Source organism: Podarcis raffonei, chromosome 8, assembly GCF_027172205.1.
Source record: "Podarcis raffonei isolate rPodRaf1 chromosome 8, rPodRaf1.pri, whole genome shotgun sequence".
Lineage (NCBI taxonomy): Eukaryota > Metazoa > Chordata > Lepidosauria > Squamata > Lacertidae > Podarcis > Podarcis raffonei.
This window is the reverse complement of record NC_070609.1, coordinates 37,798,088-37,816,238: the sequence shown is the minus strand read 5'-3', so window position 1 is coordinate 37,816,238 and position 18,151 is coordinate 37,798,088. Positions and strand designations below refer to the sequence as shown.

General features: G+C 42.4%; 2 protein-coding genes across 2 annotated transcripts in view; one reads left to right on the top strand and one right to left on the bottom strand.

Annotated features, from left to right (window-relative positions):
• The window catches only part of SS18L2 (SS18 like 2), a 283,426-nt gene that overhangs the window by 187,868 nt on the left and 77,407 nt on the right, over positions 1-18,151 (top strand). The gene's annotated exons all lie outside the window — the stretch shown is intronic.
• On the bottom strand, positions 1,919-17,237 carry UBA2 (ubiquitin like modifier activating enzyme 2). Its single transcript, XM_053399313.1, has 17 exons — positions 17,005-17,237; positions 14,302-14,385; positions 13,886-13,956; positions 12,019-12,083; positions 11,588-11,688; positions 11,349-11,470; positions 10,372-10,439; positions 9,846-9,967; positions 8,357-8,456; positions 7,680-7,840; positions 6,256-6,349; positions 6,049-6,161; positions 5,810-5,965; positions 5,016-5,112; positions 4,089-4,194; positions 3,258-3,391; positions 1,919-2,847 (listed from the first exon to the last, which is right to left on the bottom strand). Exons 1-17 carry the CDS (start codon positions 17,143-17,145, stop codon positions 2,666-2,668), a joined length of 1,917 nt encoding a protein of 638 aa, XP_053255288.1. The 5' UTR covers positions 17,146-17,237; the 3' UTR covers positions 1,919-2,665.

Below are 18,151 nucleotides of genomic sequence, written 5' to 3'. Positions count from 1 at the left end.
TGGGAAAGTTTTGGTGCAATAAGAAGAGCTACATTACTTATTATTTTTATTACATTTGTATTTCACCTTTTTTGTAAAGCTCGACGTACACAGTCCTCCCCTCCCCATTTTATCCTCACCAACCTGTAAAGTAGGTTAGGCTGAGAAACAGTAACTGGCCCCAAGCCACCCAGTGAACTTTGATGGCTGAGTGCGGATGTGATCCCTGGTCTCCCAAGTCCTTGTCTGACGCCCTGACCACTAACCCACACTGGCTCACATTGCACTTGCGCTTTGTGGGACCCCTCTGAGCAGAGACTAGGGTGCCTGTTGTTAGGAGAGGTGGGCATTTTCAGCTTCAACACAGTTCTGGTCCAAGTGTTGTGCTTTACTTCTTGGAAGTGGCAGCCACTCACTTATAGAAGCAAAAGGGGCCATTTTGCAATGCTACCAGTGTGTGGGGGGGCACACACACCTGGTGGCAAGGTCTCAAACTACAGCCTTTTTTTGCCCCACTTGATATTTGCATTGGAAGGTAAACTTCCATTAGTGGGTTGAGACTTCCATTGCCAATCTGCGCTGAGATTGCAGCAGGCCAGTGGTTAGCAGGGTTCTGTGCTGCATCAGACTCTCAACACCTACTGTGTTGCACTCAGTGCACTTTGCCAAAATTATCTACATGCTGGAAAGGAGGGGTTGTAGATGCAGAATCACTTACCAATGGCAATGCAGTGAACTCACGGCTGCGGTGAACACTTGGCAACTTCCATTCTCACAGCTCCAGCAGGCCAGCTGTTCCACTAGATTAGCTCTCCGACTAATCATAAGCAGCCCAAAAGCAGGGAGGGTGCAGGGTCCAACACCTGCCATCCCTTAACAAAACAAAACCACTACCAATAATAAAAGCATCCTGTGGACCACCCATTGGGCCACTGCTAATAAATGCATCAATAACCTCATCCCTGAGAAGCCATCTGTTGGGCCAGCAGTCAGGAAGGGGGGGGGGGTGCAATAGCACACCCTGCACTGAAGGGACAATCTGTGGCACAGAGCAAGATGACTCTGACCAACTTATTAGAAACAACATTATTCGTCAGTTTCCCCATAGCCAAAAGGTGTCTTGGAGATTGATCAAGTTATAGGGTATCAGTTATGCAAAACAATAAAAAGACAGTTATGCAAATAGGAATCATTGCTATTTGCATGATTAATACAGGTCACATAATGCAGCTGTTCAGTGTGTAGAATCTGGATGGCTCAGCCACCAAGGGCACACGCGGGCCCTGGAGGTGACCTGCCAATTCTAACAGAATCAAAAGAAGTCAAACTAAAGAGTTAGAACACCAACATCAGGTGGCAATCTTTTTAGTTTCAATAAGCAAATATTATGCAATAGGTGCAGAGGACAGAATTTGAAGCATCAGCACTTGTGAAAAATGTGTAAGCTATCAGCCTGCTTTGAAGTACTTCCAGAAAATAGTATCCTTCCCAACTCTTCCATTTGATTATGGATACTTAGGTTAACTGTGTTTAAAGTCGATGCTGAAAGAGAATTATCCAGGTTTAAGGTGAAAACTATTTTTACACCTTCTAACATCTTTGCAAGGACAACCACAAGCCTGGTCCAGAGTAGGCAGAGTGGGTGCCAGGGTAGTAGTGAGCACTAAACTGAACACCCTGCCCTTCTGCCTTGGTTTATTTCTGCTACAAATCTACTTCTGAGCAAGGGTTCAGGCAGTAGTGGTGGTGGAGAGAACAGCAAAGACCAGCCACAGTCAACTTCTTAAGTGTTCCTGACTCAGTGCAGGAGAACAACAGACCTCTGTAGTAGTTGGTCACTTGTAACATAGCCAGGCAAACTTTACACAGCTATGAAACTGTCACCTAGGAAGTTGAATCCAACCCCTGGGTAGTGGAAGAATAAAGACCGTCAAAAAACTGCAGTGACAAAATGTTTTATTAAAAAAAACCCCTCCCTTTTCAATTCCAACAAAGGATGTTTTCAGAAGCCCTGTAGGATGCTTAAAACTATTATTAGTACAGCTTTAAGTATGAAGACTGTATACACTTTACAAATCCTCAACTTTCCATATAGGTGGGCTTTCAAACAAATGTAGCAAATAGTTTGTCTGTTGTTTTGGTCCATCAGATGAATGGTAGAGTAGCATTAAAGTTTTACAAAACATCCCATATAAATAACCTGAAGCTGTAACAGTACACCAAGATCCGTTTCTGACACTGACACATCAGGCAGTACTAGCTGACAAATCAACATTGTTTTACAGTAATGTACATTGTGCCGGCTGACTGTTTGAAACGTGACACATCTTTGCTTTCAAGGTTTTGGTTTGAGGGTGTGAAAAATGGCAAGAACTAGGCTAGGCTAACAAACAGTAAGAATTAAAAACCTCTCAGAAGTCACCAAGTGATCAAACCATTTCAGCAAACGAGTTGTCTTATTTTCCCATAACAATCCATCTTTCAGGCATTATATAATTAGACATGCTTCGTTTTCATGCCCACAATGCTTATAAACTAGATGTCTACTAAATCTTACTAGAGAAGTTCTAAGTCCTACCATACGAAAATGGGAACATACTGCAAGCCAGAGTCCTAGTTGTGGGCATTTTGCACACCCTAGCAATCATCCTATTGGCACGTCCTACTGGTTGGAGCATTCTAGCACTCAGTCTAGTGCTATCACATCATCCTGCTCTTCAGCCAATTGTTCTGAGCGCAGCCGTTTGGTGCCAGTGTATTCCTTCTCATCCAGCTTCCTTTTCCGGCTCTTGCTTTCTGTGTCATCAGCATTGCTTGAAGAACCTTCCTCAGTCTCAACTATCAGTACATCATCATCTTCCTCTTGAGCTGGAAAAGAAGAGAGTCACTGCAGTACAGCCTAGGGCTGTTGTTTTAAATATAGGCTTAACATAAATAGGCTAAATGTTCCACACTTGTACCTAAAATGAGGCACATGACTGTTTTCAAATATTCAAGACAATGAATGATACTGAGAGTGATGGCAAGTTGCCATCTTAGAAAATAATGGGCCAGCTCAATCCATATATGCATGGTCCCTCAGCGAGTTAAGATATATCGATTGGATGTGCAAAAGCTAAAGCAAAAATTGTAGGGGCTTAAGTGAATTTTCAAGATCCAGGAAAATTTGTAAGGCTTTATAAAGGTTTATCTTGCGTCCTAGAATTTTAAGGGGCTGCCAGTACCTCCAAGCAGCTGTAGGTATGTCAGTACTGTTTCCTCCCACTGCCAGTCTTTACCTGTGGATGTTGAGGGCTGTGCCCCATCATCACTTCCATTGGTGATATTCTTAGTGACTGGCTGTTCCGATGGTTTGGGACCAACAACTTCATCACCAACAACTTCAAACTCCACATCTTTCCCAAGCTCCTCACTGATTTAAAAAAAAAGAAATGCAGAAAAAAACACTCAGATGATGGTCAAATGAGCCAAAACACTATTATGGCCAAATAAGAGGCAGTTTGTGAAATGGCTTATTCAACCCTTGCTTGCCTAAGCACCACAGTACACTCAAAGGCAGTTATGGATGCTGTGCCAATGGGAAGGGCCTGGGAGTTATTCTTGCATATTAAACACTAAGGTAAAGGTAAAGGGACCCCTGACCATTAGGTCCAGTCGTGACCAACTCTGGGGTTGCGGCGCTCATCTCGCTTTACTGGCCGAGGGAGCCGGCGTACAGCGTGGCCAGCATGACTAAGCCGCTTCTGGCGAACCAGAGCAGCGCACGGAAACGCTGTTTACCTTCCCACCGGAGTGGTACCTATTTATCTACTTGCACTTTGAGGTGCTTTCGAACTGCTAGGTTGGCAGGAGCAGGGACCGAGCAACGGGAGCTCACCCCTTCGCGGGGATTCGAACCGCCGACCTTCCAATCGGCAAGCCCTAGGCTCTGTGGTTTACACCACAGCGCCACCCGCGTCTGGCTACTACTGGCTCTCAATTTTGTGTTTTTCACAAATGCAGAGCTGGTCTCTGTATTAGCAAGACTTATATCATTTAATCTGAAGGTTCTTTCGGCAGAGTTGCAGTTTCTGGTTCTGATACCACTCTAGGAAATCAATAGCCTTCACCTGTGCAGTACGTTGATCAGCAGGGTATAGTCCTGCAAAAAGTCATCTGCTTGCAGCCGACTACCATTTCGGATCCCAAAGTCTGACAACTTCCTGTGGTTATTTGCTGAAGGGGACACGGGGAAAACAGGAGAAAAGCAGCATCAGGTACTCTGTGGAACCATCAGTCGCCTCCAAGGCTTTTCTTAACTCAAAACACTTAGAAGCAAAGGAAAAGCAAGCAAAGTAAGGCTGCTAATACCTATTGATCTATGTTAAAATTTTACACATCATGTATACTCTTTTCTTTGCCAGAAATATGGAAGGCTGCACACTTCAAAGCCAGAAGCTACACTTAAAAAAACCTGCAACGGGCTTGGGAAGCTGGGTTATGGAATCATTTCCAGCAGCTTGCTGATATCTCCAGCTTGCTGATATTTGATTGCTAGTACCTGTTGCTGGACCCCTAATAATACAGTGGTACCTCTGGTTACGTACTTAATTTGTTCCGGAGGTCCGTTCTTAACCTGAAACTGTTCTTAACCTGAAGCACCACTTTAGCTAATGGGGCCTCCTGCTGCTGCCACACGATTTCTGTTCTCATCCTGAAGCAAAGTTCTTAACCCGAGGTATTATTACTGAGTTAGCGGAGTCTGTAACCTGAAGCACATGTAACCTGAAGCATATGTAACCTGAGGCACCACTGTACATGACTGCAGCCAGGATTGCATTGTATAACCCAAACAAAATCCTCCAAATCTGAGAACTGTAGTAATGAGGGTCCAACTACAGCTTGGATAATGTCCACACCTATGGGTCACCTGGCCCAGAGTACTCAGAGGCAGACACAAGGCTACACAGTGTTGGCACATTGTGTGTTTGCTGCAGTGCACAGGAGCTTCCTTAAATGTCAGGCAGACTTTTGACCACACTAGTTTCATTTCATACCTTCAGTTTCTCCTTCTTCGGAGGATATCAGAATAGTCCCCTTTCCATCTTCTATCTGGACATCAGGTGCTACCATATTGAATTTTTCTTTCACTATCTGAAAGGGTGCAAGGGGCGGGGAAATCTAGAAGCAAGACTCTGAAACAATAATCCTTTTTCAAGATTTACACCCAACCCCCTTCTTATACATGATCTAAACAACACTTTCTACTAGGGATGTGCACCAGCCACAAAATTTGCCTTGCAACTGTAGTGTTGGTATGCAACCCAACCTATTTTCAGTCCATGTCTTTCTGATCTGACTTACCATTTGTGGCCAAATGAAATCTGTTAAATCTCAAGCCCCATCTCTGTGTGTGTTGGGAGCCTCCCGCTTTCTTCAGCCTCAGGGTCACAAACCCTTTCTGGACATGTGCCAGTGGTGAGTGGGGCCAGAGAAAAAAAGTGGGTGGAGCAAGGAATGTAAATGTGACCTTTATACAGGACACACCCACAGTTACCTCTCTATCCTCCATTTAGTCAAACAAAAAGCAACATCAGAGTGCAGGGAAAAATTCCAGCTACGAAGAAACCCTGAGGGTGGGTGTGAAACAGGATGAGTGAGGGGCAAAGCTTGAGGAGAGTTCCAAGGGCCAGGCAGAGATGTTTGGAGGGCCGCACGTGGCCCCTGGTCCTGGGGTTCCCTACCTGTGTTTTAAGGCCTAAGGTCAGAACAGAGTCTGCAGATTAGCGATTTAGGAACGGTGCTTAAACTGAAAAACCTAAGAGGTGGATGAAGGGAGAGGCTCATTCACCTTATCTTGTAGCGTCAAAACTGTGACTTTGTTGACATCAAGTTTCACTGTCACCTCTGGCTTACTTGCACACACATAGCAATTGGGATTAGGAGGGTCCAAAGCACAGGGGACAAGTAGCTTCTTCCTTGGGTTTGGTTGTTTATTAAGGAAGATCTTCAGAAGATAAGAAAAAAGGGAATCAGTTATCCAGCAGAACAAGCAAAAGAGAAGAGAGAGGAAATCAACACCACACTTACTGCTCTGCACTGCTCTATTTTTCCTGAGAGAATCTTTAAACCCTCCAGCACAATCAGACCAGCTATTATGGCATTAGTGGTAGCTATTGCAGGAATGATGTTTCCTGCCATTGCTGTGGAAGAAGCAGAAATAAGGAGTTTATGCAGCATATTAAAACAAGGACAGAGCAAATCCTTCAAGAAAATAAATATAAGCTTTTCACTTACATTTGATATCAAATCTGCTCTTCATGTTCATACTAAAGATATGCATTCTGAGGTTCGCAGCAGAAGTAACAAAGTCCATTGCAGAAGGATCATCCTGTTAAATAGTCATTTTGAAGTAAAATAGAAAATACTGATCATTTTAGAGTGAACAGAAGCATTTCTGGAACTTGAAAAAAATAACTGTATAAAATAAGCTTGACCTCAAACCCTTAACACATTACTCATATAACATACCCTTCTAATTGTTAAAATTGCTAGAAGTACCAAGTAACAGTTCTGTAATGCAACTTAATATGACTAACTTTTATTTTGTGGCCACACTGACAGCTGAGCCATGAGTCCAGCATTTCCATCCCTTGAAGTGGTGAGATACTAATCCCCCAAGAATGTAAAAATCAAGTAGTTCAATCACAGCAATGAACCTTTGAGATATAGTTTGATTATACTGCTTTTCCAGTAAGAACCATGGGAACAGATAAGTTTCTAAAGATAGTTCATTATTATATATATAAAAACATCTTTAAACAGAATCTCTCTTCATCTATGAAGTATCACTTATACTCCCCACTTTTTATTTGCCCTACACCACTCATTGTTAAAATAAAGTTTTGGAGAGAGGTACATTCATCCATAGGGTACATAGTTTCTAGGTCCAATTCAGAGTGAAAGTCTTCTCCTTTAAAGCCCTTCACAGTATCCCATATAAACTGCCTGCTCTCATATGAATCCCAGCACAAAGGTAATTTTTCAGAAGGATTTTTGGAAACAAGGCAAATGTTAACAGGGGAGAGGGTCTTGTCATCCTTAGAGAGGTCCACCTGGCATCTTCTCTATTAAGGTTTAGGTGCTATGTTAAGAGCTTTCTTTTTGTCCAAGTTTTCTAAATAAAAAGACTAATTTTAGTTACCCGATTTCTTATTTTAATTTTTGTATACAATATTATTGTTTGGTTTTATGTAGTTGTTGTGAACTGTTTTGATTTTTAAAAACGAATTAATGGTATATAAACAAACAAATTTTATCTGCTGACATTTTCCCTTAGGCAGCTTTATCACTTTTAGTGTAGCTTTTTATTCTGTTCTGCTTCTAATAGTTTGGAAAGGAAAACAAGAATGGAGAACTGCACTTTGTTTCTATAGGGCTTCTGCTTGAGACCTGCCCAGTAGCTTGTTCCCTCTGCATCTATAGCTAACAGAGGCTGCATCTAAAATTGACAATTTGCAAAGCCCAACACAGGGTACAAATCTGTTCAACAGTCTGATGCCATTTACAAGGCTCAAAGACAGCCTATTTTCTGTAGAGAAGATATTCTGATAACACTTACCCCTAGTGTGCTAGGCATATCTACTATTAGTGCTGTGATAGAATCCAAACATTTTTACTCCTCTGCATGCAACACATCCCCAAACGTTTGCTGAACTGACCTTGTCCCATATAAGTTCAGCTCCATCACCTTTTTCCACTAGTTGAGCTCTCAAAGTCTCTACGCTCTTAGAAAACAGACGTGCGTAGCTCTTGACATCCAGAACCTGTTGGTCTTTCAAGCCCAAGGAAGGTTCATTCTGTTGATCAGATGTGCTGTTTTCTTTAAAGGAAAGGAAGCGAGAAACTTGTTTGTTAAAACCGTCCTCAAATTCAACTTGTTTTGTTTTCCCATCTATACACACGTCTTTAAGGAGTCAGCAAATGCTTCCACTGCTACCAACATAAGCCTGAAGCTAATTCAATAGCACAAATGACCGATTTACTGGATTTTTCATCACAAGGATTTGTAGTGAATATGTGAAAAGCATAATGTCTGAGGAAATTTGGAAGTGCAGCTGCAGTACCTCAAGGTCAGAGATAGCCATATGGTCCCCTCCAGATGTTGCTGAACTACAACTCCCATCATCCCTGACCACTAGCCACTAGCAGAATCTGGAGAGCACCCCATTGGCCAGCCTTGATGCACACTATAAACTCAGATGTCTTCATCGATCAATATCTTATCTAAGCACCTGCAACAGCTCTGCAGCAGTTCAGTAATAAAATTCATAGTTTATCTTAAAAGTAGAAGTCCAACTGTTAAGTATCAAAGAAAGGCAAATAATAATATGCTTACCCTGATTTTGTATTTCATTCCAGTCTAGAGGAACTGGAGGTTTCCTTTTCCTCCAGAGCTTATCCATTGTTAGCAGATATCTGATGTCATCTTTGAAAAGCTAGAAAATAAGATTTAGAAGAGAAGCCTACTATCAACTGATGTGCTTTCAAGAGTACATTTCAGATCTACTAACATTTAATATTGAACACCAGTGCATATTCATCTAGGCACCAAGAGCCCGTATTTGTATGAGAGGATATTTGTTTTATACAAATATCAATAGTCTTTGATCAGTCTGCTCCCACTACAGGATTCATTCTAGGGGCTCTGCTTACTAAAGTGCAACACAATTAGAATGTGCGGAAGGTGCAGGTTGGGGAAACATGGCCAGTGTGATATCTGTGTTTATTGAAACATGCTTAATTCTGGCAACCAAACTCTTGGAAACATATTTGAAGCTGCAGAGTGAAATCTTGCACATGTTTGACCAGAAGTAAACTTAGCAAAGTAACGTTCACACTTTTCAGAACAAAGTTGCAGACCTACTCTGCTCTGTTTGAAATTTCTAAAGATTTGATTAATCCAGCCTTTTATATCAGCACTAGAGAAGGAATTGCATGTCAGTGATTGAGCAGGCTGGTTGAGGAGTAAATAGTGCCAACCTTACTGACCAGGGGAAGAGCCCGCCTTCTGCACGCAGCATAGAAATGCAGAGGGATGCTGAATGATGAAGCTCTGTCCCTCTCCTTCTAGTCTGCAGCAAGCTTTTGTTACTCAACTCCTTTTATTAGCTGTTATCTCATGATGCCACAGGAGTAGCTAACCTGGCACCCTTCAAATGTTGCAGACCAGAACTCTTATCACTGCTGACCAATGGCCAGTCTAAAACATCTGGAGGGCACGAGGTTTGCTATTTATATAGACCCTTGACCAATTACTTGTGTCCTTTTTATTTTCTGACAACCTTCCCATTCCTCATACAGCCCATCACTAATTTAGCCATTATCTCTAACCCAAATGAAAGACCACAGGGACAAGAGGAGGATAGGTGTGTTGCTGGTCACGACTGACCCTACAGTGTCCTGAGTTTTAGCGCTCTGCCATTTGCACAGCAAGAGGATTCGGGCTGAAAAATCCAAATGCACCTTGCTGTATTTATTTTATTTTTTAGTCAAGTTTATATACCACTTCAAATAAAAATATCCAAGCCATGTACACCATTAAAAGCATACAACCGGACTATGATCCTTCATTGCAGGGGGTTGGGCTAGATGGCCCTTTGGGTCCCTTCCAACTCTACAATTCTATGAAAACCAGCAACTAAGTTGAAATCCCGAGTAAACAAATAGCCAGGCACTGAAATATCCACATAGTCAATGCTTGCCTAATGTGAACAGTTGATGAAAAGCAGATGCAAGTGTAAAGCAGATCTTACAACATGTCTGCCCCCGCTTAACAGTGGCATAAAAAGAAATTTCTGCAAATGTCACTGACTTAAGACAAATACCTTAGTGAAGAGTTTAACCGAATCATATCCTGTTGATTTAGCCCATTCCTTGGTTGAAACACGTTTAATATCACCATCTTCATTAGATGCTCTTGCTCTGGCCTCAGCTTCTGCTGGCTCCCCTGTCAATAAGATGACATTTTCCATTTGCTATCAAGATCACTCACCTGGCGCAGATACAATTTTACCAAAAGAGGGAAACCTAGTCAGGAGGTTTCTTCTACTTTTTCAACAAACTAGTCTATTAAAGAACCAGTATGTTACCTGAAATATTCAGAATGTTATGGCTCAATTAATGAACCGCAGGATTCAAAGCAATACTAATGTTGGCTATTTAAGAGTAAATATTAACCAACTACTGATGGTTCTCCTATATGCAGCATATACACAGAACTTTGCAACTCTGCAGCTGAGGACCAAGGAAAATATTATTCTGTGGCAGCTGATACCCAACCAGAAGTTGCACAGCTGATAGGACTCCCCAAGAGAAGCACAAAATTGTCTTTTTTTTTTTTTTTTTACTTACATGCAGCTTCAGGATCAGCTCTGTCAGGAGACACTTCTTGATCAGCATCTTCTTCTCCAAACAGCTGACTACATTTTAAAACACAAATGGTGGTTAGAGACTGAAATGTCTTTGCTTGAATAATCTTGAAAGCAAGTTATTTATGGTAGTGCTATGTCCAGCTGTTAACATAAAGGTTTGGTTTTAGCCATTAAGTTGCTCCTCCAAATAGCATGCTTTATTTTTTTTCTTTGCAAACTGCTTTAAGACACAAGGAAAGTGGGGTGTAATTAAAAAAAAAAAAACACTAGAGGAAAAGACAATTTACACTGCAACAGAGCTCAGATGTTTCACATCCAAACCATTCACACAAAATTGAGAAGTTAACTAGCCCTGACAAATAGGAACTGCAATAAAACTCTGTACGCAAACTCTCCTCAAAGAAGAGCATGTCACTCTCTCCTGCATTTCATATTTCGTTTTCAACTGCTACTATTCTAAAGCTACTGAGCATGCTCAGTACTCGCTGGGCTGCTTTTCCTAAGTTTTTACCTTTCAGTTTTCTTTATCAAAGTTATATTGTACTTCTGCATAATGCTGAGGATCCCTCTAAACATGCTGACAACTCTCCTCTTGTTTCTCAGGGACTCCATTTTTGCTACAATCTTGTTGGCACTTGCCACCTGAGCTTGGTATAGGAAGGAGTGATCTCTATGGATTATCGAAATGTATTAGATATCTTTCTATAGGAACAAGCACTCAAGGCAACCTACACACAACAGACCAGACCAGCCTGATGTTCTAGATTTCACGTAGGTACATCTTGGCACCTAACTAATCTGCCAGACACACAAGGCCATCAAATTCATGACTCCTCTACACTTTGCAAATCAACCACCACAGTGTATCAGGTACAGAAAAGCTGGATCTAGCCAGTTTTCCCTGGTGCTCACAAATCAGACCACTGAAGAACTTTATGGTTAAAAAATTTAGCTTACTTGAACAAATACTTTGCCCACACAATGCAGTGGATTGGTTCAGAAGGAGTGTTGCGAATAGTACAACCTGGAAAGGTCTTCTGGGTTGGTTTGGGCTGACATTCATAACATTCCGTCACTCCCTACAGAGGGGGAAAGGTAGAAAATATTTTTTCAATCGTGTTTCCATTGTTAGTTGAAAACCACACTTAAGGGATCATAATACTACAGTATATGAAAACACAGTATCATTGCCACACCTTTTTGATAACTGTTACTTGTCCAAGGTAGCCTGCAGTTCCACTCTCTATAAGAGGGACATCAGCTGCCAGACACATCCTGTTCACATGGTTACGGGCAGCTGTAAACAGAAGAAGAGTCACTGATTTTCAAATGCGAACTTTATTATCCCCTCCTCCGCCTCAGGTAACACAAATAAGATATGTTCAATACTGTAACGTCACTGTACAGCAGGGAGAACATATTTAGCATTTTTGATAGGACTTCTCAGATTGCATTAAAAAGTACAGTTTGTAAAGATACCACTTGTCCCAATAGACTATTAGGAAACGGGGAGGCTAATCCAGCCTTGCACAGTCTCTTAGTTTTCAAGCACATTCATGTCAGAACAGAGACATTTCAAAACTCCAGGTCTCAGTTGTCTCACATTATAGCAAAGATAAAACCATACCTCTATTATCCAAGGCATTCATAACTAGGGTAAACTGACGAAAAAATTCCACATTATAGTCAGGGCTGCAGAAAAAGAAGACAAGATCCAGTTTAGGGGGGTCAGTAAATAAATGCCTGTTGATATTGACGTGACAGGTGTATATGACTGCATGAATACAACATCTGCCAAATGGCACATCACAATATTTTCTGGTTGCACTAGTTACACCAACCATCACACAGCACAAATAAAACAAGCAAAACTTTTAAAACAGCCATTTTCTGTGTCCACGGAGAAAAAAATAGTTTGGGGCAAAATAAAAGTAATTGTTTTATTACTGCACTGATGGCTCATTGACAGGGTATTGTGTCATTTCTGTAAACTTTTGATGTATGCAAGATCTGCCTAGGACCCAAATGGAAATAGTTTGCTTTTTTCTTATCTATTCCCCACCCAGAACAAAATTGCCTGTGACTTTTCCAGTCAGACTATTTAGTGAATTATTATTTGTTTTTGCTCTAAATATGTATGGTTGAGGTTACAGAAGCATAAGCTATGATTTTGTGTAAGTTGATATTTCATATTCCCAATGGTATGTGTATAATTTAATCAGTCCAACAGAACGATGACTAGAAGGTGAACAATTTTAGTACAGTCAATTACAATCCTATATATTCAAACTTTGCATATATTGAAGGCCAACAATAGAACATATTCCTAAAGTTAAACACATGACAGCTGGAAACTAAGTAAACATGAGTTTAGAACTACAACTATCTTTCTAAAAAATAATGACATAAGTGTGAAGGAATTGCTCCAAACTTATTAAAAACAATTATTGCATGTAGGTTTGTTTGAAAATGTGCTGGTTGCCAGGTTGGCATTGCCTGTAGCTAAGAATTACACTCAAGGCTATATCTAGTCAGAAACCTGCTTTGGCTAGCAGACAAGGGAAGATATGACACAAAGGATGGGCAAAAAGCAAAGGGGACATGCTGGAGAATGTACTAATGTGGCTAAATGGACTAAGTCAGGAAAGATGATGTTGTTGTTTTTTGTTCTTTTGCTTCATTGGGAAGCTCCTTGTATGCTAACAATATTTCCTTGCTGTACCTATATTCTGTTTTTGTCTTGTTTCATTAAAGCAGTGTGGACGCCACTATTTTATTACCTGCACCTTAAGCCAAGTTTCATGTTATTTGAGTTGTTCTTGGGGAGAAACAAAGGCAGCCTTGTGGAAATAACCTCCTTTCTCCCAGTGGCAGCTAGTCCTTAAGAGGGGAAGGTGGGCAGACAAAGGTATTTCACTCTGTTGTGTCTGGAACTCCCTCCCCAGGCAGCATGAGACTCAGGGTAGCTGGGGTGCCACTACTTGGTGTGAAAAGAGTGACTGCTCAGTGAGTGGTGGTGTGCAAGAAATTGTCTCCAGGTGGCCAGATAGGAAAGCTTTTCATTTTGAAAATGGTCTTCCTCACCCACTGCCATCATAAAAACATAAGAGCCTTGCTGCATTAGACAAAAGGCCCATCTAATCCAGTATCCTGTTCCTACAGTGGCCAACCAGATACCTCTGGAAAGCCTGCAAGCAGGACGTGAGGGCAAATTTTCCCTACTTGTGCTTTCCAGTTACTGGCTTTCAGAGGAGCAATGCCTTCAGCAGCAAAAGCAGAACACAGTGTGGCTAGTAGCCATTGACACCCTTATCCTCCATGAATTTGACTAATCCTCCTCTTTCAAAACCATCACTGTATCTTGTGCCTAAGCCACTAGTGACTAACAGTGTGGGCACCCATAGCTAATAATTGTTTGGGGTATATGTCACTTTTTGTGGGCTTTTTTTCACAAAGCAGATACAAATTCCAAATGTAAGAAGAATCAGACATACTTCATTACGCTGTCATGATAAGCTATAATGTTAGCTCCGGGATGAAACCTTAACACACTTTCCTTGGCAACCTGCAAGACAACAAGAACACATACAGATAATTTTTACTAATCTAGTCATCTTAAACCTCCTCCTATGAGTTAGAAATAGCCTTATTGATTTTTTAAAAAAACGTTCAAGCACCCAATTATCTTCTGAGCTTTGAAGATAATTCTGTTTCATGGCCTATTATGATACAAACATATTAAATATATAAAGGAACATATCATAAAGTAAACATTATAGTCAAGGTGAACTTCTTGAAGTTATCACATGAAATTTAATTCTAGCAGATGCCTAATAGGTATTCTTCTAAAGTTGTATCAAAAACAATACTGAATTAAATTGTGAAAGCTGCACTTTGAAATTCCTCTTACCTGAGCTTTTGATCTTCCAACATGCTTCTTCTGAAACAAGAATTGCCTGTTGAGATTGCTGACATCAATAGTATCCAGATCAATCTAGAAATAGATTAATTACAAACACTTCATATTTGTTCCGATTAACAAAAATGTACCTTGCCTTATCAGAAATCATTATCTTTAAAAAATGTGCTGCCCCCATTTGATCTACAGCTATAGGCTAATTAAAACCAGTAGAAATAGCATTTGTATCAAGTTTTTTTTCTAGGACTATAACACTTCAAAATACAAGTGGAGGATGGGCAGTATATCTACAGGTTTTCCCAGCATATAATTCATTGGCAAATATTGAGCTTACAGCACATCACAGAAAACAGAACTAGCCTAGCCATACTACCCCATTCTTGAATTCCAAAGTGGTGTACTGTATTCTAAAATAGAGTTCCACTGTCTGTTTAATGGTAGTCAAGAGGATGTAAAAAAGTTAAAAGAAACATGGCAGCAATGATTTCGAAACCAGAAGCAACATTTCTGCCATACTTCTTGTCCTCAGTTCTGAAAAAATGCAGTGTGGCTTAATAGTGCATTTGATTTCCTAGACTTTACCATGGAATAATCAACTAGCAACCTAACTGGTTCTATTTGCATCATAAAATGAAATTTGTCAAGTTCTGACATGACAATCTGATCTAGTGGGCAATGCTGATCCATGTACTCTGGTCTATTCTGACTAGAGAAGAGTGATAACTCTATTGAAAATGTGACTGGAAAATTCAACCATATTGTTGAAAAACTATATATGTGAAATTACTAAAGCAGAGAGCACCAACCTTTTTGGATCTTAAGTGTGTATGTGTACATTTGGATTTTCTGAATGAATGCCACAGGCACCACCTTCTCCAGTTGCTTCTCTCCCAATTCCTTTCCTCTCACCCTACCAGTGGCTAGTCTCCTCCCACTCCTCTCTCCCTCTTTGCTTTTCCAAGGGGCTTGACTAATATGTGTGATCCAGCAGAATTAAAATGGAACTTGTTGAATTTGAATGGTTTTACCTCCCCTCAAACATCCCTAGTATTAAAGCTGTTATCTGTAGACTGCACGCTAAAAATGACAAAACTACTGCTTGCCAGCACCACCGACATGGATTCAAGGCACAGATCCTAATGCATTTTCATATTTTATGATGGGATGAGCTATGTGCTGGGGGCAGGGACATTAAGCGCTCACGCCCCAGCAGCTGATAGGCTGGACTTAAAATACACACAACAAATGCCTTGCTGGACAGACTCTTAAATTCATTCTTCACTATCAGTCAATAGCTGCAAACAGACTTGTTTATCACCATGAATCTTTACAAACCTTCATAACTACCAATTCAGTATAATGGTGAGTGTTGGATAAGGACTAAGTTCAAATCTAAGTGATTCAAATCTCCACTTAGCCATGAATGGCTGAGTGTGGGCCAGTTGCCATCTCTCAGCTTAACCTACCTCACAGGGCTGGTGGGAGAATAAAATAGGAACACAGAGCCATACATGCCACACTGAAGGAAGGAGGAGATAAAAATGTAACAGATAAATTGGGTTTGATATTAGTGGATCAAACCAAGAGCCCATCTAAGTCTAGCATCCTGTTCCTAGAAGCAGCCAGCCAGATTGTGTGAACTGCCCTGTGATGTATGGTTGAAGGATGGTATACAAATTTAATAAACATTAATAATTACTATCATTAATAATGATGGTTCTGGAGCTCACAAAGACGGCATTATTTTATCTAACAATCTGGTACTCTCTGTCAGCACAAGAACAGCATCTGCCAAGCCTGAACATCTATAAAGACTGCTTGATCAAAGACTCATTCTGGCAAACATTATGTCTACAAAAATAGCCCATCAGGTGCCCCTTGAAAACCCACAAGCAGAGCATAAACAACCACATTCACTCTGCACTGTGTCTGTAGCAACTGATCACTCAGCAATAGACTGCTCCTAAGAAGCTACCTTATTTCAAGTCACAACCATTGGTGGATCTGGAACTACAGCAGATCAACAAAGCCTCACTCATCTCAGAGGAAGCTATTAGAATCCCTGATCTGTAGCAACATGCAGTGGTCAGAGCAGTGTTTCTTAAACTTGGGTCCTCGGATGTTGTTGAGCTACAACTCCCAACATCCCTGACCACTGGTCCTGCTAGCTAGGGATGATGGGAGTTGTAAGTCCCAACAATAGCTGGAGACCCAAATTTGAGAAACACTGGGTCCTGGTCGGACTGGGGCCTGGTTGGCCATCATGAAGCTCCCTTGGTGACCTTGGGCCAGCCAGTACCACTCTAAGCTTAGCCTACCTCGCAGGGTTGCTGTGGGGGTTAAATGAGGAGGGGGAGAACCATGGAAGCCACGTTGAGCTGCCTGGAGAAAAACGTGGGCTATAAATGCAACGAACGAAGGAATCTGCCCTGCCCTCCGCTGCCCAAGAGGCTGAAGCGGCGCCACTTCGCGGGGGGTCCCGCCTTTGAAATGAAAACAACAACGAAACCCCAATCCAAACAAGCGTGATGGCGTCACATCCCGAAGCCCCTCCCCCTCTCGGGTGGGGGAGGGGGATGCTGAGGCGACCCAATAAGAGCCGGCCGCGGGAGATAACGGCCAGGGCGGCCGCGGGAGGGCTCCGCTTTGCTTTTGGTTCCCTTCCCCGGAGGGCCTTCCCCGCCGCCTCCTCACCACGTCGATGTTGGCGAACCCTGTGAGCACCAGGTCCTTGAGGAGCTCGCAGCCGATGCCTCCGGCGCCCACCACCAGCAGCCGCGCCCCGGCCACGGCCTGGGCCAGCTCTCCGGGCAGGGCGGCCGCCGCCACCGCCATCGCCGCTGCCTCAGAGGCCGACAGAGGGACGCGGGCGGGAAAAAGAAGGCACCGAGTGAAGCGGAGTCACCGCCTTCGCGCATGCGCGGCCGTTCCCCTCATGTCCTCTCGTCGGGCGCAGCCGCGCTCTCGCCATCATGGAGCGGGAAGCCCCAGAGCGGCGCCTGCAGCGGCGGAGCGACGACTCCTAGCGGCTGGGAGGACGTATAGCCGATACGCAGCACCGAACCAAGGCACCGAGCTAGAGGCAGTGTGGTCTTGTAGTTAGAATGTCGGCCTAAGGATGGAGAGATCAGGGTTCGAATCTCCATGCTGCAGTGGAGAACCAGCGTGGTGTAATAGTTAGGAACCTAGGAGACCAGGTTCCTACTCAGCCATGAAGCTCCCTAGGTGACCTTGGGCCAGTCCCTCCCTCCCATCTCAGCCTAACCCACCTCACAGCATTGTAGTGGGGATTAAATTAAGATGGGGGAGAAAGGAAGGTGGGAGTTGACTGCAGTAAATCAATTAAATAAATCGTGCCTGTGGACTTAAGATTCTTGCAGCAATAAATAGGCTACCAGTTGGCAACGTTAAATGCTGGAGGGTGAGGCCTTCGCAGAATAAACTTGCACATGGGAACATCATAGTATGGAAAGGGAGATGTAGGCAATCCCACCATCCCACTCAGGTGCTACAATCCACATCGGTCTTGCCACTTAATTCTGGTGCACAAGACATTTTGTTGCCTGTGGCAGAGTAGTTGCTGCCCCAACATCAGAGTGCAGAATACCCCCAGAACATTTACAGCATTGATTCTGAAGAAACATTTTATTCTGAAACTGCACAAATGGGCCCTGAAAAACCAAAAGGTTAAAGTTATAACCTGCATACACCCTCATTTTACTTTCAGCCTTCATCTTGCCTTTCTTGCTGGTGGTCCACTATGCCTAAGCTTCTAAGATGCTCTCCAGTTTCCATATACTATTTTTATTTCCCTCCTATCTTAAACATTTGCATCAAGGAA